This window comes from Ammospiza nelsoni, chromosome Z (assembly GCF_027579445.1).
Source record: "Ammospiza nelsoni isolate bAmmNel1 chromosome Z, bAmmNel1.pri, whole genome shotgun sequence".
NCBI lineage: Eukaryota > Metazoa > Chordata > Aves > Passeriformes > Passerellidae > Ammospiza > Ammospiza nelsoni.
Genome location: NC_080669.1, coordinates 19,616,632 through 19,644,582, shown reverse-complemented (window position 1 = coordinate 19,644,582; position 27,951 = coordinate 19,616,632). Strand labels below are relative to the sequence as shown.

General features: G+C 51.6%; 1 protein-coding gene across 1 annotated transcript; it reads left to right on the top strand.

Moving 5' to 3' along the window:
- The first annotated feature begins 12 nt into the window (after window positions 1-12).
- Window positions 13-9,862, top strand: LOC132087034 (serine/threonine-protein kinase PAK 3-like). Its single transcript, XM_059493060.1, has 13 exons — window positions 13-45; window positions 379-501; window positions 842-917; window positions 961-1,025; window positions 1,256-1,397; window positions 3,546-3,609; window positions 4,401-4,449; window positions 5,723-5,832; window positions 6,644-6,761; window positions 7,589-7,688; window positions 8,016-8,212; window positions 8,544-8,678; window positions 9,818-9,862. Exons 1-13 carry the CDS (start codon window positions 13-15, stop codon window positions 9,860-9,862), a joined length of 1,257 nt encoding a protein of 418 aa, XP_059349043.1.
- Window positions 9,863-27,951: the final 18,089 nt, after the last annotated feature.

Genomic DNA, 27,951 nt, shown 5'->3' with positions numbered 1-27,951 from the left:
GAGGCGCAGGCGATGCTGGAGGAACGGGAAAGGTTCCTGGCAGAGGTACAGAGGGAGCAGGAGAAAAGGCTGCTTGAGATGAAGCAGGATGTTGCCATCAGGCAACCCGAATAAGAAAAGATAGGAACCAGAGCCAGTCAAGAGGCAGCACAGAGTGTGAAAAGAGAGTTTGTGTGTTGCTTTGGTCTCCCCTGGGCTCCTTATGGGCACTGCTTGTCTGGACACTGTCTGTCTGAGCGGGACTGCCTCTTAGCCGGCCCGTGGTAAACATGAGGAGGAGAACAAAGTGTTTTTGGAAAGCGTGTGCACCTCAATCTTGCTTGCCACACGAGTGGTGTGTGGGACGTTAAAAGGCGTCTTCTCTTTGTTCCTGTGCAGCTCCAGGGTCAGAATGCTGCTCTCTTAGTCAAGGTGCACCAGCTGCAATGGGAGCTAGAGCAAAGGCGGCAGCAGCTGCAGCAGCTGAGGCAGCAGCTGAATGAGGAGTGTCTGAATGGGCAGGTGAGCCTGACCAGGCAGGCTGCAGAGGGAAGGGCAGTGATGGAGGCATGAGCTGGACATCTCAGGAAAGGGGAGGCAAGGACTACTGCAGGCACTGGGAGCACAGAGCCGGGCAGGCTCCAGCGCTGTGCACCAGGAAGAAGAGTTGAGATGAAAGAGTGAGAGCTGGGTGGAGAAGCCTGCAGTACAGGCTGGCAGAACAAAGGCAGGTGAGTGAAAGAGCAGTAGGCACTGCAGTCATGCAACAAGTGGTCTCTGCTCTTCTCACCTTTCCCCTGCAGAGCAGCAGGTGGATGGGGGCGAGGCCCCTGACGGCCATGCTCTGTGGTCTGCATTGCAGCTCGCCCGCACGACACTTACTGGGCCACTGAAGCTCAGCTTTGCTGCCCTGGGCATCAAAGCTAGTGCTTTGGCTGGTGGGCCAGCAATCCTGTGAATGTATTTCTGCTGGCTTCTTAGTGCCCACTTTGTTTATTGAGGAGTTTGCTCAGGTGAACGTGGTGACCCCTGCACATTCTGAACAAGTTGTCCCTTTCCATGGTGCAGGTCTCAGAACAGGGTGAAATTTTAAGGTGTTCTTTCCCTTTCACCATCTCTACTATGGCTGGCTGTGACAAGCTGTAGTCTCTGCTTGTTTGGCTTTGACTTGTGCAGCCAAACACCAGTGTTGTTCCTGATGGCATGCCTGTGGAATGTGCCATCAGGGGCATCTCTGCCAGCCACACTTCTGACACAAACAAATTTCTTGTCCCAGATGAACGAGGGCTCTGCCCTTGAAGGCGCCGCTGCAGCAGCAGCCTCCGAAGAAGCCTCCCCTCCGCAGCCTGAGAACTCGAGCAGGAGCAGCTCACCCCGCTCCTTCCAGGAGAGCGAGAAGCAGTGCCTGAGGCTGCTGAGTAGGTCCTGGGGATTCCTTGTGCAATCCAGCAGTGTATTATGGGGTGTGTGCCTCAGCATGAGCTGTAGCACCTCTTCCTCCTGACTCTGGTGTCGGGGAGACATTCTGGACTCCCTACAGGAGCCATTGTTGTGCTTGGAGGCAGCCAGGGAGCATTTTGGGGCACTCCTTTTGCCTTTGAGGGCAGCTGGGTGTGGGTGGCCTTTGCCTGAGGTTCCATGCGCACTAAAGGCAAAAGCAGGGATTGTTTCCGGAGCAGCAGAAGGTTGCAACCTAGCCAACGACTGAGTCAGCTTGTGTGTGCTGGTCTGGCCACATTGATCATAATAGTTGGCTTCCTAGATTGCCTTTAGACTGCATTTGGAGACAAAACACTTCAGAGAAAAAATTTGGCTGTGGGGCTGGTTTCATACTGGTGGTGTTTTCATGACTTCTACTATTCCTTTTACAGTTTGCTTGGATAAAAATTCTTCATTTTTGTTAGTGTGACCTCCTTGGAAGGAGCATCAGGTGATAGCAAAACAACAGAGGAAGGGGTCTTTTCAGCACACCCCAAATGTTAAGAAATTGTATTCTTAGAACAATCCCTGGGAATCAGAGAGCAAGAGGTGTTTTCAAAGTGCAGCCAACAAAGAAAAACACAATTTGATTTTCCAATCCCCCTTGGATAGTTCAGTTGTATGCCTAGGGAGACGCATCAAGAGACACTTCTGTGTGGCAGGGCCAGATAAAACTGCCCTGCAGGCAATTCTCGGGATGAAGCCTGCATCCCCTCTGCTGCATGTTCCTCCAGTACAAGGCACTTTGTCAGGGCTAAAGCCCAGCCGGTGAATACTCTTGGGATACTAAGGATTGGCCTCAATCCCTGCACTCTTGGAAAGCACAGCAAGGCCTTGGTGACTCTGCAGTACAACTCAGTTGCTCCTTGCAACTGGTCATAGCTGCCGGTGCAGTGCTGTCAGAGAATAAGAAGCTGGCAGGTACAGGACAGAGCCCAGTTTACTCAGTGTCGGCCATCAGCTGTAGGGACAAGAGGTGAATGGATCGACTCCTCCTTGGCTCTGAACTCAATGACACCCATGTTCTGTCTCGAGTGGGGTCAACAGCTTGTAGCAGTGCTGAGTCTGGCTCTGGCTTCTTCACAGTGCCTGTCAGAGGCCATTTGTGGGCTCTGCCCAGGTTTTTGTCATACCTGCCCTGCCACTGATGGCTGCTGTGGCTGCAGGGGCTGGAGCCTTCCTTAGCTGTGAGGTTTCAGCAGCCACCGCGTTGCTGCAGCTTGGCCTGGACTCGTCAGAGGATCAGCATCTCGTTTGTGCAGGTGTCTGAGCCACGGCAGCGCCTGAGGAGCGGCGCTGTCCTTGTTACCCGTCTGGGCTGTGCCCTTTGGGAAGATGGGGCACGTGGCTGGTGTCCAAGGGGCCGAGGGCAGTGCTAGTGACTGCTGCAGCCCAGGCTGAAGACATGGACTTGTTGTTCTTCACTAAATGGGGAATGGGCAAAATCATCTTCAGAACTTAGCCTGCTCATAAAAGAAGAGGGTCCTAATTCTTACAGCCATTGTTCTTGGATGTAGCACAGCATGAGCTGCTGTTCTCTGAAAATGTCAAGGCATTCTTCAGGCAAACTGCTGAGAGGTAGAGGAAATCCCCTCCTCTCCTGGATTTCACTTTGCCATATTCCTTCAGCTCTGCAAAAAGCAGCTGTTGATAAAACTTCATCCCAGATCGCAGGGTGCATTGAAATCTTGGAATTATGAAACCTTTTGTTGAACCTCACAAGAGAGTGTTATCTCCCACAACAAGGAAGGGTCCTGATTTTTCAGCCCTCCTTCCCCTTTGTGGACCCACAACCACTTGCCACGGTGCCAGTTCTCTTCTGGTCTCTGTCTGCTCTGACGCTTTCTCCGTGGGCTTAGTCTCCTCTTCAAAGGAGTGTGCAGAATCAGACTCTGTGCAGGCCACGTGTGTTACAGAGCTGCCTGTCTTCTTACTGCGGCTGCTCTTGTTGTTGTTCTTGTTGACACTGTTGCTAGCCAAGCGACCAGAAATTGCTCCGCGCCGCAGAAAGTGGAGCTGAGATTCTGATCCACTGGAAGTCAGGATCTCTGTTTTGAAGTTTGCTTCTTGCATTTTCTTTCTTTCAGGGAGTGTGGTGAACGTGGCAGATCCAGAAGAGAAATACACTGGATGGAAAATTATTGGCAGAGGGTGAGTTCAGCCATGCTTACTCCTCCAGAACCATGGGTCACGTAGGTGGCTGCTGGAATATCCAGAGGGAAGTCAGGCAAGCTGCAAGCATCTTCAGACCCTGGCTTTAGATTGTCCCTGTCTCAGTACTGGTCACAAGGCATCAGCAAAGATAACTGCATGCTGGCAACCAATGTCTTGCCTGCCTCAAGGAGGCACTTGCCTGTCCCTCAAGTGTGTGGCACGAGATTCCTTATTTTCCCAGCAGACACGGTGTTGCATGATTCCAAATAATATGGCCCCACAACTGAAGGAAGAAAAAACTGAGAGAGCAGCTTCCCACCTGACAGCCGTCAGACAGCAGCTCTCAGCAGAATTTCTTTCCAATATTTTGCTGAACACAACTTTCAGTGCTCAGGACAATAAGACAGGCTGTGTGGTGCTGCCTGAGTTTGGCAGACAGAATCAAAAGAGAGCTCTGAGTCCAAGAGGACTCTGTGTGTTTCATTGCTTGGAAAGGCACACCACACACACAAGCACAAAAAGGAAGAGGCAAAGCAAACCCTCACATCCATAGTCTGGTGTGTACATTTGAGATTTGTAGCAGCTCTTTTTTCTTCCTGTTGGACCCAGCTTTGCTCTTGGACAAGCTGCATGGCAGAGGGTTGCTGGGCTGCTGTGGTATTGTCTGAAGGGTAGACAAAGGCTGGTGTTTGAGGGACACTCCAGGCAGCAGAGAGCTCCTGCCTGGGCTGCCTTTTGCTTCTCAGCACTGAACAGCTTCTCTGTTCTTGCTGCTGTTCTGTTCCTAGGGGTTTTGGAACCGTTTATAAGGCCTTGGACGCTGCCACAGGACAAGCGGTAAGTGCCAACACCCTTGCAGATTTTGCAGCTCTTGAGCGCTTTCCCTTGGGATGTGATCTGTGGCCAGAGCGTTGTGTTACCTGTCTTTGCTGCAAAGGCTGCCTAGAGGCAGGCTGAAAAATGCATTTTGGACAGACTTTGTCTCGCATTCTGAATCAGTGTGAGGATGGCAGTGGTGTCTTTCCAAGAAGGCCATGCTATCTTGGACTGCCTGGATAAGTGTGCAGAGATTAGCTGATGGTAGCAGCCGTCATTCTGGCCCAATTCCTCTTATGCCGCGGTTCAGACACAGATAGGATTTGCCATTGTTTCCCAGCACGAGGTACCCTTTGAAAAGATCTAAAGAAGGAAAGGCCTTGTCTGGAGCGCAGTTTTGCCTTTCAGTCCTGGGGAGCCTGGGTCTCACACACACACAGACACTCGCACACGGATCAGTGAGAAGAAGCTGATGAAGAGCCTTAAGTAATACCGCCTTGTGTTGGTCCTTTGTTGCTGACATTCCATTACAGAGATGCTATTTGTACTGAACTGACATGCTGATGTCAGTTGGAGAGTCCCATGCTCTTTGGGGCTAAACATTCAGAGTCCTGAATTCTCCTTTCTGGCTCTCAGCAAATACAACTCCATCTTCCTGGTGGCTCCTTACCCACCTGCAGCGCTGTGCTCAGCAACTGCACTTGGAGGGATGTCTACAAGGAGTCTGAAAGCCCTAAGCCCTGCTTATCACCTGGAGTGCATCAGTAGTGGTCCACAGAAAGGATTCTTCATTTTTTAACACACTCAAGAATTACACATCTAAACCTTGTTGAGGAATGTTCTTCAGAGATGCAAAATCCAGAAGAAGTTAGGATGTGCTAGGATGTTAACTTTCCTTTGAGTTGCCTTGGAGTTGTTCTTTGTCAGACAGCATTTTCTCTGTAATGGATTGGTGCATTTACTTTGGTGCATTTACTTTGGAGCCAATCAAGAATGGCAGCAGTTTCTGAAACACTGATCAAATCCCCTAGAAATGCTAACCTGTTTTCCACAAGTTGATTTCATTTCACAGAAGCAAAATTCCTTTGGCTTGCAAAACGCGTGTAAATGATAACAGTAGTGGTAAAGGAGGCCTCGCGGAGGAGTCTGCAAGGGCTGAGAGTGCTGTTAGCACATTGTGGCTGATGCTTTAGAGTCCCTTTTCGCCGAGGTGACAAGGCATCCTGGCCCGTGAGTGCACGGAGGAAGAGGCTCTTGTAACGTCTGTTCCTAACGGCTTTCAACGTCATTGTAGGTGGCCGTAAAGGAAATTGATCTCCAGCACCAGCGCTGCAAGGAAGTATTGAAAGAAATCCTGGTCATGAGGGAAATGAGGAACCCCAATATTGTCACCTACCTAGAAAGGTAAGTAGTTCTGTATTTTTATGGGAATGTCAGTTTCCATACTTGCCAGGCAAAGGTTTCAAGCACTTTGCTCAGTGGCAGAAAATTGATCTTGCTATGAACATCAGTCCACTCCTGTATGAGGCATGGGAGGAGATGGCATTCTTCTGGTTCCTGGCAGAAATAGCTTAACGATTGTTCTCAGAAACCTGTCTCTCTTACTAAGCCAGCAGCCTCTATGTTCACTTGCTGAATGTTCCTTTGCTGTTCTGGGGCATGATTTCTTCTTCTGAGTGTCGGAAGAGAAGTGCTGAGAAAGCATCACAGAAATTATTTCCCTTGTGCTGTTCCCACTATTTTCCATTGCCTTGCATGCCAAAAGAGACACATTATTTGCCGGGTTTGAGGTAGTTTTATCCTGTTTGTGACTGTCCTTTATGCAAGGCTTCCCAAAGGGTGTTGGCAGTGCTGCACCTCCACCTCCCCTGTGAAAAAGCTGTGAAAACTGTGTCTCCTTGCTGTTGGAGTGAATGGTGCAATTTGTTATGAAGACAATGAAGCAGCTGCTGGGATGTAGCCGCTTCCAGATCTGCCTCTGCTATCACAAACTGCCGTTTTCCCCTGCTTGCCCCCTAAGCCGTCTCCTTTCCCACGGGTGTGCAATTAGATGGCACAGATTGCAAGCCCTGGATAGCCTGGGTGGAGCGTGTCTCCATTTTATTCCGTCTTCATTTCCCAGTGACCTGGAAGCAAAACTCAGCTGTAGTCTTTTCATCCGTATGGCAATTTAGCTGTGCCCATTCAGCTCTACACTGTTGTTTTCATCTTCCAGCTACCTTGTCAATGAGTTTGTCCTGCTGGTGTTGGAGTACATGGATGGAGGCTCTTTAGCAATAGTGATCAGCGAGAAAAGGATGGCTGTAGGACACATGGCAACTGTCTGTCAGGAGGTAAGGGATCCTGCTTGTGCTTGGCATGCCTTGGACAGCATCATAGTTCAAAAGCGCTGCTACGTGAGTGATTCCGTGCTCAGAGCTTTCTTGCTGTGCTGCTCTTTTGCTTCAGAGAAGAAGGAGCATCTGGACGGAAGTGCCTGCCAGTGTCCCTGCCCTTACTATAGTCTGCTCTTTATCTGCTTTTGGCCTCTGTGCTCTCTGTCTCTTTTTGATTTTTCAATTTTTTTTATCTGTTCTGCACTTTGCCCCTCCAAGTCTTTGCCCAGAGCCTTTCTGCATTGCCTTCTTTGCCTGTAAGCGCAAAGATGCCGCTGTGCGAGTTTTAAACCAACAGCAAAGGCCAAGAGAGGCTCATCTCTCATGGGTCTCAGCTTCAAAGGAGGGCATGGCACCCACCACGGTGCTTGCTGCTGAAAACTGACAAATGACTTGAAATGTCTTTCAAATCTGCTGACCAGGCAGCCTTACAGCCCTTTACCTCCAGTCTCCCAGCTGACAGTGATGCCCTTGGTACCCAAAGCAGGGACTTTTCCTCTTTTGGCCAACCGTTGTTTGTCCTCTGAATGGGGAGAGCGCATCCGCTGCAGCAGCGGTCATTCTGACTGGCTTTGCAGGGGACAGTCTCGAGCAGCAACTGCTGTTTCCCCCTCAAAGCCAATATGCCTTGCCTTAGAGAGATCCTGCTCTCCCAGGGTTGCAGCAGCAAGCTCTTCCTCTTGCCAGCACTCACTGCTCCTCTGAGATCCATGAATCTTCAGGAGCACACGATGAAATCAGATCAGGCTAACTTTTGGCCTCCTGTTTCTTTTATTCTCTCTCAGTGCCTGAAAGGCCTGGCTTTCCTTCATGCCAACCAGGTGATCCACAGAGACATCAAAAGTGACAACATCCTTCTGGGCCGGGATGGCTCCGTCAAGTTGGGTGGGTATTCTTGCTCAGGGCACAGCTGTAGGCTGCTGGGAGTCTAAAAGAGCAACAAGTATCAAGAGGAACTGTGGTTTGTGTGTGTCCCTTCCAGAGGGAGGGAGGCCACAGTGGAAACCTTCAGTGTAGATGAGGAAAAGCCACCACCCTGGGAATGGTGGTGGGTTTGTTAAATGGACAATTGCTAGTTTCCTTGGCTGCAGCCCTGAGGAAAGAGAGCACAGCTGCTTTTCCAGCTAGATTCAGTACTACATTCTGAGACTTAGAGTGAGGAAATCTTTTCCTTGGTTCCCTACTTGAAGCAGTGTTTGTTTTTCTCCTCAGCTGATTTTGGCCTCTGTGCTCTGCTCACACCTGAGCAGAGTAAACGGAGGTCGATGGTGGGGACCACTTGCTGGATGGCACCCGAGGTGGTGAGAAAAGAGCCTTACGGTCCCAAAGTGGACACCTGGTCCCTTGGCATCGTGGGAATTGAAATGGCCAGAGGAGAGGCTCCTTATGTTTGGGAGACCAGTGACAGGGTAAGGTGCAAATACGCTTCAGAATTCAGTATCCTTCTGGTCTGTCTCCATTAGACTAAATCCCATTCCCGCAGCTTGGATGAGTTCCAAGAAGGTCCACTTCTAAAAATGTCCCTGCAGCTCACATCAGCTGTCAAGGCAAGACCTGTTGCCCCTTGGAATAGCTGGAGTTGCACTGGGGCCTTTCTACTTTTGGGGAAGAAGGCTCATCTCTAACCATCTGCTAGGCAAGAAATTGCCACTGCAGACTGGGGCTTAAAAGACGGGGTCTAGGTGAGCACTGAAGGCTGTGGAAGAATCACGTAGAGTCTTGTGTTTCCTTTCACTTCAGGCTAACCACCTGATAGGCACGCAAGGCATACCAGATGTGCACAAGCTCAGCCTACCCCCTGCCTTGTGTGAATTTCTGGGCTGCTGCCTGCAGATGGATGTGGACAGGAGAGGCTCTGCTAAGGAACTTCTGCAGGTACAAGGCAAAGGGGCTGCTCCCTGTCTGGGTTTGCCCCTCGGCCCAACTCCAGGGAATCAGATGGGCCCCCCACAGGGTAATCTCTGCTCTGGCTGCTTTTCAAATGAGAACCAAATAGGATCCAAGACTAGTTAAGGTTAGAAGGGAGTGGTGGAGGTCATCTAGTCCAAAGCCCCTGCCAATAGATCAGGTTGCCCAGAGCCCCAGCTCACCTGACCTGGAATGCTGACAGCGATGGGGCACCTCCCAGCTCTCTGGGCAGCCTGAGGCAGTGTTTCAGCACTCTCCTCATAAGGAGTTTCTTCCTTAGAGCCTATCTGAATTGACTGTCTTTTAGTTTAAAACCATTCTCCCTTGTTCTCTTGCAATTGGCCCTGCTAATAGATATGTCCCCATCTTTCTTCTAAGCCCCTTCAAATATTGAAAGGTGTCCTTGGAGACCTTGCCCTTCTGCAAGCTAAACAAGCCCAATTCTCACAGCCGTTCCTCAGAGGAGAGCTCCCACCTTCTGGTCATTGCTGAGGCCCCCTTTTGCTCTCGGCTGCTGTTTTCAGGTTTAGTTGGTAGCAAAGGAACTGAAGTACTACAGTGCTGGGGAAGGAGGCCTGCAGTGGGGCTTGAAGAACACAACATAAGCACTCCCTGCCAAGCGGTTCTAGATTGGTCTGTGGGAAGGTGGGACCTTTGGGGGGGCTGACTGAGCATCCAAGGGCATCCAGTTTGTCCTTCCTGCCCCACTCTTAGAGGTTTCTGCCAGCCAAAGAGGGACAGCTGAGCAGGATTTGTGCCAGCCTCACGTGCTGCCTGGCCCGCTCAAGTAGATGAGAACCACTGCAGCTTTGCTGCCACCTTTTGTGGCAGACAGGCAGCTGGCGACGGCGCCACTTCCTCGGCTCTCCCTGCCGTGAAGGAAGATGCCAGCCAGGCCAGGAGGAGGGGGGCATGCCAAGGCAGACACTGCTCTCCTTGCAAGCCAGAGCTGAGTCCATCTGCGCTCTGCCCCTTCTGTCTGTGTGTTTCTGGGCCCTAGAGGAACCCAGCTTGACCCTGTTAGAAGCTCAGTTGGAAAATACTGGTTCCTTCTCCCTTGGTCTCTTTTAATTTGGTTGCTTTGGTTTCTTTTTCCCTTTGGGCAGCATCCATTTCTCAAGCTAGCGGAGCCTCTCTTCAGCCTCCTCTGAGAGCCTGATTGCTGTCATCCCTGCAGCAAAGTAATGCAGGAAGCAGAGGAGATGACAAGGACCACTTCAGCACGTAGAGAACGGAGCCTCTGAGAACAGGCAGGAATCCTGAGAGAGGGCCCAGCAAACAGACAGACTGAGACAGAGTGGGAAAAGAAGGTGCCACCTCCTTTTCTCCCATCTGCTCATCCTCCTTCTAAATTTCTGCTTAGGACAGCATAGCTGGAGGGCACAAAGTCACTAGTGATGTGCAGATTTGAGCAAGGCAGGAGTGGCATTGCAGGCGTGAAGGGAATGGGAGGGCCAGAGCTGTGTCTCAGGAGGAGGGAGCTCCCACAGGATGCCACCAGCAGAGCCGGGCTAGAGCTGTGGGAGACGGCTGGATGTTCCCAGCTGCGGAGGAGGCGCCTGAAGCGGCTGGGAACATCCTGTGCATTCTTTGACCCATGGAGCAGGGTGCTGCATGTGTGCTTATTTGGCCAAATTGATCAGAATAGTTGGCTTCCTGGTTTCCCTTTAGACTCCTGACGTGTTGGCAGTCACTGGAAACAAAATACTTCAGAGAAATGGATTGGCTTTGGGGCTGGTTTCATACTGGTGTTGTATCAGGACTGTTTCATGACTTCAACTATTCCTCCTACAGATCACTTGGGCCCCCACCAAGCACATCTCCACTCCAGGTGCTTTTCAAAGGAAAGGAAGGAAAGAGGCAGTGAATCAATGGGAGAAGTGGAGCACATGACCAGGAGCACTTCCGGATTCCTTTCTCCAATCAATGCCAGCTCGGAGCCAACCTTTTTTTTTTTTTTTTTTAATGGCAGACAAGACCATGTCCCTGCACTGATCTGTGCTGCGGAACAGGGTCTCATAGCTAGGCCGCGGAGCTTGGCTGCGGAGCTGTGCCGCGGAGCTGTGTCACGGAGCAGGGCCTCGTAGCTGTGCCGTGGAGCTGTGCCGCGGAGCTGTGCCGCGGAGCTGGGCCTCCCAGCTGGGCCGTGGAGTTGTGCTGCGGTGCTGTGCCGCAGAGCCGTGCCGCGGAGCTGGGCCTCGGAGCTGGGCCGCGGAGCCGTGCCGCGGAGCTAGGCCGCGGAGCTAGGCCATGTAGCTGTGCCACGGAGCTGTGCTGCGGAGGTGAGCTTCGGAGCTGTGCCGCGGAGTTGTGTCGTGGAGCTGTACTGTGGAGCTGTGCTTTGCTCCCTTCCCTGCATTCTGCATCCCTCAAAGAGTCTCTGTTACTACCTTAGCAGCTCTGCAGTGCCGACTTGCTGCTGGAGAACTCCTGGAACTCTGAAACCCCGGATTTCTGAATCCTTGAATTTCCAAATCTCTGCATTCTTAAATCCCTGGACTCCTGTAACCTCGGATTTTGGAATCCTTGGATTCCTAAACTCTCGGATTTCCTGAATCCCCGGATTCCTGAACCTCCTGATTTTGAATCCCCTGCCGTCTGGTTGTTTCTGAGGTGTTTGTTAACAATGGTTTCTACAAGATCAAAAGCTGTGGCTGGTGTAAGTGATCAAGTTGGGCCCTCCAAAAAGGACGTGAGTGTACAGACCTACCCCTGCCCAGAATGTTTGAGTTTATTGGTGGCATCAGGGAGTGCTGTGGAGGAGAACCGCTTACGCTGCGAACAAGTGAATGACCTCCTTCTAATGGTGGCTGAGCTTAGGGAGGAAGTTGAAAGATTAAGGAGTATTAGTGAAAGTGAAAGGCAGATAGATTGGTGGAGTTCAGCCCTATCATCTTTAAGGGAGGTTACTAATCAAGAGACTGAGGACTTATATGCCTCCCATTCTCAGATGACAGAAGGGCATTTGGTGGATGAAGAGGAGTGGAAATGGGTCCCTGTGCGGGGTGGTAAAAATGAAAAGACCTGCCCCCCTCCATTATCCAGCCAAGTACCATTACAAAACAGGTATGAGATATTGGATCCAGAGATACAACTAGATGGTTTAGGAGAGAATTGTCTGCCTAGTGAACCTCCTAATTATGTTTCACCTGCAACACGAATTATTACCTCTAGTACCAAGAAGAAAAGAAGGGTAATTGTCGTAGGTGATTCCCTCCTGAAAGGAACTGAAGGCCCTGTATGTCGACCAGACCCATCCCACAGGGAAGTTTGTTGCCTCCCTGGGGCCCGGGTACAAAATATTACTGAGAGACTTCCTGGACTGATTCAGCCCTCTGATTATTATCCACTGCTGATACTTCAGGCTGGCAGTGATGAGATCGAGAAGAGGAGCATTAAGGCAATCAGGAAGGACTTTAAGGTACTGGGTCAGGTAATTGACAAGGCAGGAGCACAGGTAGTGATGTGCTCAGTCCCTCTGGTGGCGGAGGAGAATGATGAAAGAAACAGAAGAATCCGTATCATTAACAAGTGGCTTAAGGGTCGGTGTCATCAACATAAGTTTGGATTTTATGATCATGGCGAAACTTTTACAGCATCTTCTTTGCTGGAATCAGATGGGGTACACCTCTCCGTTAAGGGCAAAAGGATTTTAGCTCATGAACTGGCAGACCTCATTGAGAGAGCTTTAAACTAAGCTTGAAGGGGGAAGGGGAACCAGCTGAGCTAACTGGAAACAGGCCCAAGAATTGCAAGCGTAAGATAGGGGTGAACTCAGTTGCCCAGATGAGGTGCATGTATACCAATGCACGCAGTTTGGGCAATAAACAAGAAGAGCTGGAGGCCATGGTACAACTGCAAAGCTATGATGTAGTTGCCATCACGGAAACGTGGTGGGATGACTCATATAACTGGAGTACTACATTGGCTGGATACAGACTCTTCAGGAGAGATAGAAAAGGAAGAAGAGGAGGTGGCGTAGCTCTTTATGTTAAGCAAACCTTCGATGCCATTGAAATTGAAACAAAGGAAGAAGGTGTTGAATGTTTATGGATAAGAATCAAGGGGAAGGCCAATAACGCCGACATCATATTGGGAGTCTGTTATGGTCGACCCGATCAAGAAGAAGAAGTAGACGATTTATTCTATAAGCAGTTGTGCAATATTTCTAGATCATCAACCCTTGTTCTTGTTGGTGATTTTAATCTACCAGATATCTGCTGGGAACTTAATACAGCAGTAAAGAGGCACTCCAGAAAATTCTTAGAATCTATGGAGGATAACTTTTTGTTACAGCTGGTAGATGAACCCACCAGGGAAGGGACTACATTAGATCTGTTATTTACAAATAGGGATGGGCTGGTGGGAGATGTGATGGTTGGAGGTCGTTTGGGGCAGAGTGACCATGAATTAATAGAGTTTTCAATACTTGGCGATATTAGGAAGAGCACCAGTATAACTCGTACATTGGACTTCCGGAGGGCGGACTTTGGCCTGTTTAAGAGATTAATTCAGAGCGTCCCTTGGGAAGCTGCCCTTAAAAATAAAGGAGTTCAGGAAAGGTGGGCTTACTTCAAGGCAGAGATCTTGAGGGCGCAGGAACAAACCATTCCTGTATCCCGAAAGATCAGTCTACGGGGCAAACGTCCAGCCTGGCTGGGAAAGGAGATCTTGGAGGAACTTAGGAATAAAAAGAGGACGTATCAGAGTTGGAAAAAGGGTCAGGTCTCCAAGGAAGTATTCAAGAGGGCTGCTAGAGTATGCAGGAAAAAAATTAGGGAGGCCAAAGCTCAGTTTGAACTCAGGATAGCGACTGCTGTTAAGGATAATAAAAAATGTTTTTATAAATATATTAATAGTAGGAAGAAAGGTAGGACCAGCCTTTGTTCCTTACTGGACAAAGGTGGGAAGTTAGTATTTGCAGACGAGGAGAAGGCAGAAGTGTTCAATGCCTATTTTGCCTCGGTTTTTAATGGGAAGATGACTTGCCCTCAAGACTCCTGTCCGTCTAGGCTGGTCGTTGGTTTTAGGGAACAGAATGGTCCCCACATTATCCAAGAGGAGGCTGTTATAGAACTATTGAAATCCTTGGATATTCATAAATCTATGGGACCAGACGGGATCCACCCTAGGGTAATGAGAGAGCTGGCAAATGAGATTGCAAAGCCACTCTCTATCATTTACCAACAGTCATGGATCACTGGTGAGGTTCCGGATGACTGGAAGCTGGCCAGTGTGATACCCATTCACAAAAAAGGTGCAAAGGAAGATCCTGGCAATTACAGACCAGTCAGCCTGACCTCTATACCTGGCAAAATAATGGAACAGTTTATATTACGTGCCATCATGCAAAATTTGCAGGACGGCCAGGGTATCAGACCCAGCCAGCACGGATTTAGGAGGGGTAGATCATGTCTGACTAACCTGATCACCTTTTATGATCAGGTAACCCGGCTAGTGGACGCAGGGAAGGCTGTAGATGTTGTTTTTCTGGATTTCAGCAAGGCCTTCGACACTGTTTCCCATAGCATACTCCTGGACAAACTCGCTGGCCGTGGTCTGGATAGGAATACCCTTTGCTGGGTTCAGAACTGGCTGGATGGCCGGGCCCAGAGAGTGGTGGTGAATGGTGTCACATCCAGCTGGCGACCAGTCACTAGTGGTGTCCCTCAGGGGTCTGTGTTGGGGCCAGTTCTGTTCAATATTTTTATTGACGATATGGACGAGGGCTTAGAGTCTTTTATTAGTAAATTCGCTGATGACACTAAATTGGGAAAGAGTGTGGATCTGCTAGAGGGGTGTAGGGCTCTCCAGAGAGACTTGGAACGGTTAGACGCATGGGCAGAATCAAACGGGATGAACTTCAATAAGTCCAAGTGCCGAGTATTGCACTTCGGCCACAATAACCCCCTGCACCGATATAAGCTGGGGACGGAATGGCTGGATAGTGCCCAGGTGGAAAGGGACCTGGGGGGGCTGGTTGACAGTCGATTAAATATGAGCCAGCAGTGTGCCCAGGTAGCCAAGAGGGTCAATGCCATCCTGGCCAGTATCAGAAATGGAGTGGCCAGCAGGAGCAGAGAGGTCATTCTTCCACTGTACTCGGCACTGGTGAGGCCTCACTTGGAGTATTGTATCCAGTTCTGGGCCCCTCACTTTAGGAGGGACATCGAGTTACTTGAGCGTGTCCAGAGGAGGGCAACGAGACTAATAAGGGGCTTGGAACACAAGCCATACGAAGAGCGACTGAGGGAGCTGGGGTTGTTTAGCCTAGAGAAAAGGAGACTAAGGGGCGACCTCATCGCTCTCTACAACTTCCTGAAGGGTGGCTGTGGTGAGCTGGGGGTCGGCCTCTTTCTCCGGGCGACAACAGATAGAACAAGAGGACACAGTCTCAAGCTGCGTCAAGCGAGATGTAAGTTAGAATTAAGAAGGAAATATTTCACAGAAAGAGTGGTCAGATACTGGAATCATTTACCCAGTGAGGTGGTGGAGTCATCATCCCTTGAAGAATTCAAAAAAAGACTGGATGTGGCACTTGCTGCCATGATCTAGTTGAACAGTTAGAACATCGGCTGGACTTGATGATCTTATAGGTCTCTTCCAGTCTTGAACTTCTGTGATTCTGCGATTCTGTGAAAAATCCTAGACATCCACAAGCCATTTGGAAGAATCCCTTCCTTGACCATTACAGGCACACCTCTGTGGCTCATTGGTTGTAGCCGTGACTGGCAGCAAAAAGGGGAATGTCCAGTGCCACACCCAGCTTGGGCCGTTTAAGGTTGATCCATGAAAGGCCAGGACCGCGAGCAAAGCCCTGGGTGGGCTCACCTACAAATTGTGTGCAGACTTGGAGGTAGGTGCCACAGGCAAAGTCCATCAGTTTTGCCTGTCCGCTGGCCAGGTGGAGGAGGATGTTGTCAGCTTTGAGGTCTCTGTGCAGGACCTCGCAGCTGCTGCAGCGCCTCACAGCCTCCAGCACATGGCAGAACAGCCCCTGCAGCAGTCTGCCGACAGGAATGCCCACACACGAATGAAATCAAAGAGGTCCTGCGATCGCTCTGGGCGCTTCATCACCAACAAGAATTTCTGCAGAGCTCAAACCTATCAAGGAGCTGGACAACACCATGCAACCCAGTGGACACCTAGCCCAGCAGTTTGATCTGGGGAACGCAGGTGCTGTTGGGCTGTGGGAAGACCACGATGCTGTCAGTGGGGCTGATGCCGTGCCAGGGGTCTGGAAGCTCTCAGCCAAACTGGGATGCTCTGTGCCCTCTGCTAATCTCCCTTTGCTCTCCCTCGAGGCGTCCTGGCGGCTTCCAGCCTGCCAAGCCTCAGCTTATCCCACCCAGCACACCCCGGTTTCTGCTGCTGACCCCACTCCCCCACCAGCTCACCCCAAAGATGGGTGCAATCCCCTGACACACATTTGACGGCCACCTGCTAGCCAAGGGGAGCAGCGGGCTGAGCTTCCCGCCCGCTCTGCCGAGCCCCATCCTCCTTCCCCCTCACCCTCCTCTGCCCCCCACCAGACCCCCACTCACCGGGGCGCTGGGCTCCAGGCACGTCCCCTTGCAGACGCTGCTGAAGCCGCCAGGCCCCAGCAGAGAGCCCAGCCGGTTTCACCCCTGCAGGGCCTCCTGCGCTTTCCCTGGGGCCAAACGCGGCTGGCGGCGCTGGGCCCGGGTCCAGGAACGGCCCCCGACCGCCCCTCAAGTGTCCCAGGACAGGCAGCTCTGTCTGAATGGGGCACCAGCAGCTCGGGGTCGGTAGCTGCAATGCTGCCGTGGCCCAGGCCGGGGGAACGCGTAACGCAGGCGGCGGGAGCAGCCGTGCTCCGAGTGTCCTCCGCCCCCCCCCCGAGACAAGCCACGGTCGAGGCGGGAGGCGTAACCGGAGCTGGCACAGGCGAGCCCAAGGGATGGCCATGCGGCCCGAGGCCCAGCTACCGATGCCCCCCCGCGCAGCAGCGGCACAGACAGTACGGCGAGGGCCGGCCAAAGGCGAGACCGCTGCGGGAGCCCCGGTCTAGTGGGGATGCAGTCCCGCCCGAGGCCGGGGCGGACCGGAGGCGTGGTTCGGCCCGGCAGGTGGACAGAGAGACCGGGAAAGAAGGGGGTCGATAAGGATTGTGCGCCGCAGCGGGAGAGGGACAGAAGGAGCTGGAGCAAGAGACGCAGAGGGTCAGCAGAGCTGCTGCCGCTGCTGTCGCTGAAGTGCCGCGACCGCTTGTCCGTTCCCCGTTCAGCCCCGCGCGCCCCGGGGCAGCGCTGGCCACTTCGCTCCGGGGCCGAACCGGGCTCGGCTGGAGTCACGGAGCAGCTCTCTCTGCCTCCCGCGCCGACGCCAAAATCGCCTTGTCGTTTAGCTTCTTCTTCACTACTTCACAGCATAACTGTTATTTCTGGCAACCCTGCAGCTTTCCCCCGGTGCTCGCATCCCCCGGGCCTCATCCCACCCACTCACGCCATGCTGCCATCTCTTCCTCCCACGTAGAGCGCTGTCTGGACTTTCCCGTGGAGCCTAAGCCCTGAATGAGGAGCCTGCCAGTGCCAGGAAGAGCCGGCCGCCCGGAAATGCAAAGCAGCAGATGAGGAGGGAGAAATCCAGCCCCTGCGGGGCAGCACTGCTCCCCCGACCGCTCGGGGAGGGGAGAGGGGACCGCGCCCCCGGTGCTGTGTTCTCGTCGCCGGGGCTGTTCGTGTTTTCTTGTCCAGTTCCAGGTGAGAATCGGAGAGTGTGGATAGGATTAAAAGAAAATAATTAAACCCTATTCTTGCCGTGGTTTGGATGCCAGTCCAATACAGCAGCTCAACTCTCACCCATCTCCCTCCTCCCTTCCCAATACTTTCACACTGAAGCAAAGGTCTTCTCTGCAAAGAAACTCTGGCTGGTTTATTTCTCCTGCTCTTTAGTGACACAGACAGTAAACCAAACCAGGTTGCATCCCAAGTCTGTTTAAACATGTCAACTTTGCCATGTTCATCTAAGACAAAGAGTCTTGACCTCTGCACAACGTCACACAAAAAACCTTTGTTGCTGCTGTGTATTGTCACTGCTGAGGGTAAAATCCTATCAGAGCCTATTCCCTGTTTCTAGAACTCACACTCGACCACAGCTCACACTGTACTCAAAGGTCTTACATTTGCATGTTTCTTGTGTTTCCAGCATTGCTTTCAAAGGAAAACAAAGGAAGGCAAATTGTGTGTAGCTAATGATTGAGAGTGTAAAACTTGCTGAGTCATGGATCTTAGCGGTAAGATGAATTTGGAATTTATGCCATGTAGAACTCGTGCAACATGGAAAAGGGGAGCATATCAGTAAAGGAACTCCTACATGTGGACATCTTGGATTCTTTCCATTTTCATTGCACTTTGGGAAAGCTGTTTCAGCTTTCCAAGAATCTTTTCCACACTCATGTTTGCTCGTTTCAAGCTCTTCTCTTTATTGGAGAGCTAGGTTGAGCTTCTGTCACAAGATGCACCACCAATTGCAGCTTCTCTTGGCTTTCAACACTCTTGTGTGCAACAGGACTCTTGCAGCAGGACAATTGGTTTGAGAACTTGACAACTTGTCCAATGATTTCCTTATGGACTCGAGAGTTATGCCATTGGCTAGGTTTTCATTTAGACTATTGTGCCCTAAGAAAGCAGGAGGTGGTACCAGGAATTGTTAGGGAATACCACCCTGGATGAACTCAGAAAGGAGCTCCAGAGCCTTCAGCCAGAAAGGCAGAGTTGAGCACTAATCATTCAAACAACTCAATCTACATCTTGAAAGTGATCTGGAATATGAAGATGGTCTGACAGAGGTAGTTTGTTTCTGTGTTCAGTTTAGATAATTATACAACTTCTGCATTTAGATAAATGCAGGGAATGACTTGCTTATCTTTATCTGTAAGAAAGGTTACTTTTCGTAAGAATTTCTAATACATTCCCTGTGCTTTTGATCTTCTTAACAAGGCCCTTTGCATCACAGATTTGTCAAGAAGTGAGAACCCTGAGCTTCTGCAACTACAGGGAAGAAAACTTGCTCCTCTGCAGTGAAACTCAGAGGGAAAGAAGAGCAGGGTGCCTGAGCACTCACTGCATGTGAGAGTTCAGACCCCATTTCCCACGTGTCAGTGGCTGGGCTGAAGCGCTAGGTCATGGCAGAACTCCAGGCCTCAGCATCTTCAGCCACAAAGAGCAAGTGCTGCCTGCTCAGAAACTTGCCGCTCTGCACTCCAAAGCTTTGCACTGAAGCAACCAAAGCTGCCACTGATTGCTGCAGGATGCTCAGGCCTGGACTGACAACACAGTTGGAGGTTTGTTGTCCTTTGCCTCCCCTTTACCCTCTGGTGGAAGAGAGCGAGCCAGAGCAGGTTCTGCTGCTGTGGCTGCTACTGTGGTGCTCTGCAGACAGAGAGCAGCATGAGGGACAGGCAGTAAGCTGTCATAGAGAACCTTATTTCTCCTGAGCTCTATCACCAACTCTCCTGAGGAGAAATAGCAAATTTTGAAAGAAATTGAAATCTGTGTCTTTAAAACAATCGTCAGACAGGCTCTGGAGACACATTAGACAGTTCTAGGTCTGCTTCTGAACGAGACATTTCACCCTGGCTGCAAAAAGCAAGAAATCTTCTCTGGGAACATCACAACTTTTTCTCATTAAAGCCTCTGAAATGCAAAAATTTGAAACCCGACCATGATCCCTTTATTCCTACTGATGTGGACACTGAAGATTTACAGAGCCTTTGGAAGGGGAGGGATAGCATGACTGTGTCACGGGCTGTTTCTCCTTCCAAAGCTGGGCGGTGCTTTTGAGCCAGTAATGACAACCGGTGGGAGAACAAAGGGGACTTTTCCTGCTCCAGCACTTATGGATGCATTAGGGCCACCTTCAGGGCAGAGTTCCACCTTCCAAAAATAAAGCAGAGGGACACAGTTGGAAAATGCCTCCCTTGAGGTCTTCTCTGTTGGAAAGGAGGGACCCAAGTGCCAGGAGGAGCAGCAGGGCCCGGTCCCTCTCTGTGCCTGCAGTGAGGGGGTGCTGACGCTGGGCGGCGCCATGGGAAGGGAGCGCCCCTGCGCGGGGCGGGCGGGGGGTGGGGCAGCCGCCAGGGTTGCCCGGGGCGGGGCGGGGCCCCTCTGTGAGGGGGGAGAGCCTCGGGCAGCTACGCCAGGGCAAAGCACAGCACCAAGGCAAAGCACAGTGCCAGGGCAAAGCACAGTGCCAGGGCAAAGCACAACGCCAGGGCAAAGCACAGCACCAAGGCAAAGCACAGTGCCAGGGCAAAGCACAGTGCCAGGGCAATGCACAGTGCCAGGGCAAAGCAAAGTGCCAGGGCAATGCACAGTGCCAGGGCAATGCACAGCTCTGGGGCAATGCACAGCACCAAGGCAAAGCACAACGCCAGGGCAATGCAGAGCAGCAGGGCAAAGCACAGCTCCAGAGCAAAGCACAGCTCCGGGGCAAAGCACAGCTCCAGAGCAAAGCACAGCGCCAGGGCAAAGCACAGCGCCAGGGAAATGCACAGCGGCAGGGCAAAGCACAATGCCAGGGCAAAGCACAATGCCAGGGCAAAGCACAGCGGCAGGGAAATGCACAGCGCCGCGACAATGCACAGCTTCAGCGCAGGCTGACCAGCAAGGGAATGTTCCCGTGGAGTTCAGGATTTAGGCCTTTTGATTGCCAGTCCTACGCTGGCTGTGCTGGCCCAGCACAAAGCCTCCTGAAGCACCGCTGCCTCCTCTCCAGGCTTCCTGCAAGGCCTTTGCTGACTGGGTCCAATCAGCCAGGCTGGAGGCCGGCTCAGCTGATGTTGCAAAGAGCTGCTGTCCAAAACAAAAATCTACAAAAGCCAAACCAGAAAGGCAGCATTAGTTCCCAGGCCCAGTTCCTCACAGGCGGAGGCCAGATTCCTCTGGTTCCCAGAAAGATGCAGGAATAGGACATGAGGGCACTTTGTGCCCCTTACCTTCATGTCCAGCACCTTGCCATTGCAGGCACACGTAGCTCAAAATCACAGTCACCCCTTTATCCACAGTCTTCAGCTTGTGGGGATTTTCCCCGTGGGAGCAGCCTGGGAATGCTGCTTGCTGTCACAGGGCTTTGTTCCTTGCAGGAAGCTCCAGAGACTCACTTAGGTCCCTCCTATCTAAAACATGGCCTGGGTTAGCTGCCAAGAGGATGAGCAGTGTAAATCGTTCCTCAGCACATGCCAATCTCTGTAAGAAATGCTGATTGCGGTGGGATTTAGGTGTTGTTCTCAAGAGCACTGCAGTTCAGGCTTTCAGCAGCAAGACAAGAGCAGGCAGCTTGGCAGGCCTCCAGCATCCCCAGCACTCACCTGCCTTGCAAATTCCTCTGCTTCCTGTAGCCATGGGCTGAGACCCTGTTCCTGACCTGCGGCCTTCTCCTGTTCCCCATGGCACTGGCACCTGTTTGCTCCTTCCTGTGGCATATTGTGGGGAAGTCTAGAATGCAATGACAGCGGAGCATTGCACCAAACCTGAACTTTGGATCGTTTGCCCCATTTGGTGGTTGCAGCCATCCCCAGCAGACATGGAGTTTGCTGTTCTGTGAGCTGTGCCATCCAGGAAGGAAAAACTAAGTTGGCCCAGGAAAAGCACATCAATCTACTAAGCTCCTGCAGGCCAGAAAGGAGAGTGCAGCAAAGGACTGAAAAATGGAGTGCTATGCAGTATGCACTGTGGGCAGGATAGAGACTTAAAAGCCACTTCCATGGAGGAATCCGACCTTGCCCATTTCCCACAAGCTGAAGGGAGTGGGGTTCTGCAAAGGCACCAGGAGTGCCTTCAGTGTTGGACAGAGAACTTTTTCAGGAGCAGAGCTGCCTTGGGAGCTGGACAGAAGGGGCAAATGCGCCCATGTGTGCACCCACAGAGTGAGGGCTGCTCCAAGGGCACTCCCTGCCATGCCGAGGACACGGGCACTGCCCCGTGCAGAGGAGGTGTCCCTGTCATATTGACAACACCAACGCTGTTCCAGTGCCATGCAAACACCTATGGGTAGTTTGTTCCTCAGGTTATTTTCCCCACTAAGGTGTTGTTCCTCCTTGAGCAAGCCCTAGAGTTTTCTGGTAGATGTTAGCCATGCAGTAAATGGGCAGGAAGGACAGGCATTCCAATTTAGGGAACTCTCAGGGATATTACCAAGGTGTGATTTTATCCACTGAGTTGAAGCAAGGATTGCTTGTTTTAGTCAGAAGCATTGGTGGCCAAAGTGCTGAGTGTGTGTGCTTGGTGCCTGCTTTGTGTTACTTTGGGATCCTTTGAGCTACGGGTTATGGACTGAAGGAGAGGATTGTGCTGCTTTGGGACAGAGGAGAACTTTCCAGGCTCTCTTTTGTGTCAGCTGTAGAGAAGGTTTGGTTGCTATGCATGAATTCACAGAGCAACCCAGAGCTGCTGCTATTGTGATGTCAGTGCAGAGCTGCCACGTCACAGCGTGGTCATCAGGAGGTTGCCCTGGTGCACGCAAGGCCTCAGCGTCCAGAACAGCTCTTGGCGTTCTCGTTGCAGAGGATCCTGTACAGAGGAGTTCTCTGGCAACAGTCTGTGCCCTGAAAAGGGAGTCTTTTTCTTTTCCTGCCGTTGTACGAGTCGGCAGACTCGTCTAGGCATCCTTTTGTTTCCCCTGCGGTTGTAGGGTCTGCAGACACCTACAGGTGTCCTTTTCTTTTCCTTTTCTTGTTGTACGGTCTGCAGACTTGTGCAGGTGTCTTTTGTTTGTCACTTTGTGTTTGTACAGTCCGCAGAGTGCCGCGGGTCTCCTATTTTCCTCTTTTCCTTGCACAGTCTGGTGACTTGTGCAAGTGGGTTTTTCTTCCATTTTTGTTTTACGGCCCAACGACTGAAGCAGCCCTGCTGAAACGATGGAGCGAGTCCGTAGAGCAGTCAGCAGGGCTTTTTCAGCGATATCAGCCCGCAAAATTGTTAACGGTCTGAGACGTAAGTAGAAGTTTTTTCCTTGGGGGCAGAACAATGAAAGAAAAGTGCCATGCAGATGCCATAACTTTGGTAAAGCTCCTGGCAACAGTTTCAGCCAAAAAGGGGGTGTCCCTTGTCCAGCAGGGTGTGGACAACTTCCAAAATGCAGACTGGAAGAGTTGTGCAGGCGTCCTTCTAAAAACTGAGCCGTTTTTAAAAGGAACTTAAGGAAGGCATCCTTTTTCTGCATTCCCTCCTTAAAGGATGTGCCTGTCTAACTGGCCCCCCTCTGTGCGCTACAAGAGGGATTGGCTTTGCACTGAAGGGCAAACTGCTGAGCAGATAGTGTGGGCTCCTGAACCCCAGAGCTGGGCCTGTGCTGTGTCCAAACAAAGCTGCAAGCGCCAAGAGGGGTTCAGTGGAAGCTTTTGTGGGGAATTGTTTACAGCAACCTCGTGGCACATGCTGCATGCAATTTACAAAAAGAAAAGGAAGTGCAGGAAGGAGAAGAGAAGGAAGCTGCTTTAGTTGTAGGGGGACAATGATCTCCAATGCAGGCAGTGACTGCTAAGGAGCAATTTGCATCTTCCCGGCCCCAAGTTTCTAGTTTCTTAGTGGCAAAGCCGAGCAAAAGGTAGACGCAGCCTAGGATAGTGGCCTGCAGTCCTGCTTGCTGGGCTACAGAACTGCTGCTCCCGGTAGGGAGGTTGTGAAAGGAAAATGCTCTCTGCTTGGCTGGCCTGGTTCTGTGGGATTCCTCAGCACCAGCAGTCTTGTAACAGCACCTGGTTTGTTCTCTCTTGCCGCGGCAGGTCGCCTCAGAGGTGGAAGGAGTCAAGTCTACGGTTCGGTGAGTGGGACGGGCACCCTTGACATTCCTGGTGCCTGAGGATTATGCAGCAAGCTGCCGGCTTGGCCTGCTGTAGTTGAGTGCCAGGCTGGCAGGCCAAAGGAAAGTCCACACCAGTGCACATCTGCATGAGCACCACCAAAACAATTCCCTCAGTTTATTCCTTTTCCGTTGAAGAGGCTTTAACTAATGTAACTAATGAAACTAGGTTTTGCAGACAGAAAGCTACATGCTGATTGTAGCCTGGCTAAAATATCTCCTTCAGAAGCACATGGAGTCCTGTTGAAACATTAGTCTCATCAGCCCACTTGAAATGAGTATTAGTGACTGAGGATCCCATTTGTAGTGAAATTCATGGCTTCTCACTAGGACCACTGGTGATAGAGCTCAGGAGAAATAAGGTTCTCTATGACAGCTTACTGCCTGTCCCTCATGCTGCTCTCTGTCTGCAGAGCACCACAGTAGCAGCCGCAGCAGCAGAACCTGCTCTGGCTCGCTCTCTTCCACCAGAGGGTAAAGGGGAGGCAAAGGACAACAAACCTCCAACTGTGTTGTCAGTCCAGGCCTGAGCATCCTGCAGCAATCAGTGGCAGCTTTGGTTGCTTCAGTGCAAAGCTTTGGTGCAGTGCAGAGCGGCAAGTTTCTGAGCAGGCAGCACTTTCTCTTTGTGGTTGAAGATGCTGAGGCCTGGAGTTCTGCCATGACCTAGCGCTTCAGCCCAGCCACTGACACGTAGGAAATGCGGTCTGAACTCTCACATGCAGGCATCATTTTCCTGCCATTCTGACAGGGACTGTGAACTTGCCTTGGTGTCAAACTAGCTGTAGCGTGATGTCCTTTTGTACTGCTGGTGAGAAAGTGAGCCCCTTGTGCACAGTGTCTGTGCAGGCTCCCTGCTGCCAGCAGAGAGAGCGGTGCCAAGGCGCAGTTCACAGCCTTGTGAGGAACACAGGAGCCACCGTTGCTGCAGGGACTTGCCCATCTCCAAGCACTGTCTAAGGAGCTACAGTCTCTGCTTTGACTACACCCTTAACTTTGACATGACCCAAGTTTGCTGAGAATGCTGAGCAGCTCTGCATGGCAGAGACAAGGTCTGTGTCTGAAGGGCTGGAATGCAGTTCCTATTGGCTGCTCCCTAATGCTTGAAATCCTGAGGGGAAGCCTTTTGACCAGAGCTGAGCAGGGAACTGGTCCCTGCTTCCATTCTGAGACATTCAAAGCAACACAGGCTTAGTTGGTTACCCACATCAACAGCCGCACACAACAGCTTTTGCCTTCAGGTGAGCTGTGTGGCTGCTTGTTGCTTCTTGCAGCTCTCAGGAGCCAACTTTCCTGCTCCTTATTGCTTGTTTTCCTTTTTCTTTGTCCATTCCTTGCAGGCCCCGCTAGGAGAGCTTCTTGCCTCTCAGAACTCCTCGGCCCAGGCGGGAAAGGCAGAGAGGGAGCAGAGCACAGATAGAGTGTGCAGTGCCCAGGAGTTCAGGTGTGTGTTAAGCTTTCTCGCTTTCTCTGAGCAGGGTTGGGCATTGCTGGGCTTCAGGAGGTTGAGAGTCAGAGAAGAAATTTGGCTTTCTCATGGTTTGACTTGCTCAGCATAGACAGGGGAAGGCAATCTGTGGGCAGGTCTGGCTGCCTCCTGGGACTCACTTCTCCAACCTTGACAAAAAGTATGCTGAACTGGACCAGAGGAAAAGCAAGGGAGGTTCAGGCTGGGTTTACGGAAAGGAAACCTTTGAACTGCAGAGGCAGCAGAACAAGTGCCTCAAAGAGCTTGTGCAGATTCCACCCTTGGAAATTTGGAAACTCCAGCTGGATAGGGCCTTGAGCGGCCAGTCCAGATGCCATAGCTGACTCCAAGTGCTTGGAGCTGAAGATGGTCCTAGAGGCTCCCTGGGGTTCCTGCCAGGCTAAACCATCTTGGGATCCTTTGATTATTGGATTGGAAATTTGTACCCACGTTCTCGCCAGGCTATAGCTTGCGGGCTCTTTCCTTGTTGGGCTAGTGAAAGCAAGAGTAATTGTAGGAGTGCTCATCTGGACTTACCAGGCCTCTCTTAGCCAAAGAGGAACTTTTGCAAGTCCAGTATCCACTGTATCAGAGAGGAGCACTAGCAGGCAGGAAGCTGCTAAGCTGAGAGTACCTGAGCTTTCTGGAAATGTTTTGTGGCTTCTGAAAGCTAATTTGACTTCCTCCCTGGTGATTCTTTCACCTGCAGAAATGACAAAGAGAGATGGTGGTCTAGAGAGGGAATGCCAGCACTCTCTTGAGGTGGAAGTAGAGGGCTGTTGGAAGCCCCTGAGACCGCCCTGTGAGGGACATGGTGTGTAGTGCTGGTCTTGCAAGGAGACTGTGTTTCAATTAAAGGCTTGCTTGTCTGTCCCCTTGTTGTAGAGGGAAGGAGCTGGCTGCATTTGAGAGCAGGCGCCACTCCTCACGAGAGAGGGTGTTGCAAGTGGCAGCAGAGACAGCCGAGGAACCACAGCTTCCGAGGAACCTGCTGAAGGAAGAGGTTCCTCTGGCGGTGCCAAAGGTACGCTCACCTTATTCCTAGGCAGCACTTATGGGACAGGGAGCTGCCCCTGGCAAGAGCGCCCCAAAGGCTGCTTCTGGCAGCAAGCCAAGACTGAGACCGTGCTGTTGTTGTTCCCCTTGAAAAATGGTGCCCCCTCCACTTCCAGGTTTGCCGCCGGCAGCGGCCACCCCACAGGGGTCTGGAGAAGCTGCTCCAGGAGTTCTCTCGCCAAGGGCACACACTGCCCCGGCTGTGCAGAGAGAAGGCGGCGCAGGCACAAGAGAACGCTGCCCTGGAAGCCCGACTGGCAGCCACGGAGCGGGACCTACGAGGCCTTTCAGAGCAGCTGGCAGAGGCCAGGTAAGGGCAGGGAGGAGCACCTGGGTGCGACATTATTGAGGGTCTGGAATGACAAAGGGGGTGAGCATTAAGTCAGGATTTACTGCCTCCTGTTTGCACTGCAGATGTGTCTCTGTCTGAGAAGTGAAGAGACAGGAGAAAAAAGAAAAGGATACTGTGACCTGAGTGTTACTTTTCTGACAGCTCCAGCTGTCAAAGCTCTTCTGGGCGCCCGCCTGGGAGCCCCTTGCACATTCCTGGGCCAAGTGCAAAGCAAGCCATCTAGGCACTGACAGGAGTACTAGGGAAACTGTGCGGATGTTTGCTGATCTCAGGAATTTCCCGCAGGCTTTGGTTTCTCCTTCAGTGCATCTTAACTTCAATCTTTCCTTGCCAAGTAGTTTGACATGGCATTTCCAGAATTCAAGGCTCTTACATGTGAAGGTTATCAGTAGGCTGCTGATGCTTCAGGTGAAAGCTGCAGGGTTGAGCTGAAAATCTTGAGACCCTTCTGACATAACTCTTGTCAGTTATGGTGCAGGAACCTCAAGTTGCTTACAAGGAGCAGCAGAAGAAGGGAAAGGTCTTGTGGCTTCTCGACAATGTCCAGGGATTCTTGCTGAGCACTTGTCCACCCACCTCTGTTACCTGTCAAGGTCCTTAGGCAGCTCCCTTCTTAAAGAGTGTCAAGACATTCGGGCATTGCTGGCTCAGTTTACCAAAAATCAAGGGAGCAAGCATTCTTGTTCATGAAAATCCAGTAATTTAAATGGCAGGATACCTGACAGCCCTCCTCCAAGACATTGCTAATTCAGAGAAAACCTACTTCTGGTTTCTTACTCATACTTGTAGAAGGTGGAGCTTCCATCTATCATTCCTTTAGTCCCTTTGAGTCACTTTGAGAGCATCTGGTAAACAAAGTATCTCTACGTGCACTAGGAATAGCAGTAAACATTGAGGAGGCAGTGTTCAGGAGAACACTGGCTTCTGTCCCCCTGCAGAGTGACTTGGAAGGGCTGATGAGCTCAGGGCTCTGAGCACAGGCTGGGCTTTTGCTTGTTGGCAGAGACTTGGTGGGCGCAGCCACCCATGAGGAATGTGTCCGGCAACAGCAATTTGAGCACTGGCTGCTGAGATCAAACTCAGCTGGCCTTTCTGTGCTGGGCTAGGTCATGAGGAAAAGCTGGCCAACCACCTGGAGGTTGGCTGCTTTGCTATTTTAAGTAGCAGAAACAATCTTGCTGTAGCTGAGTTTCCATGCACGGCCTTTTCCATGCTCAGGATATGTAACTGAAGGCATGTCCAGCTGGAGCAACTGCCCCTGTGTGCCAGGAACAATTTCTCTTCATCTTCACACCTTGTAGGTCAGAGAAGGAGAGCCTGCAAAGCAGCCTGCTGCAGGCTCAGCAGCACGTATCGGAGCTGGAGATCACCAGGAGCCGTCTGGAAGCCCAAGTGCGCACAGCCACACGGGCCCAGGAGGTGATACTCGGTGAGAGCCTGGTGTGCTTTGTTTCTGGTGATGGCCCAGCCTAGTGCAGTTGCTCCAAAGGCAGCTCTGTCCACAGGGCTCCTGAGGAGGAAAGGAACTGAGCACAGGTCCC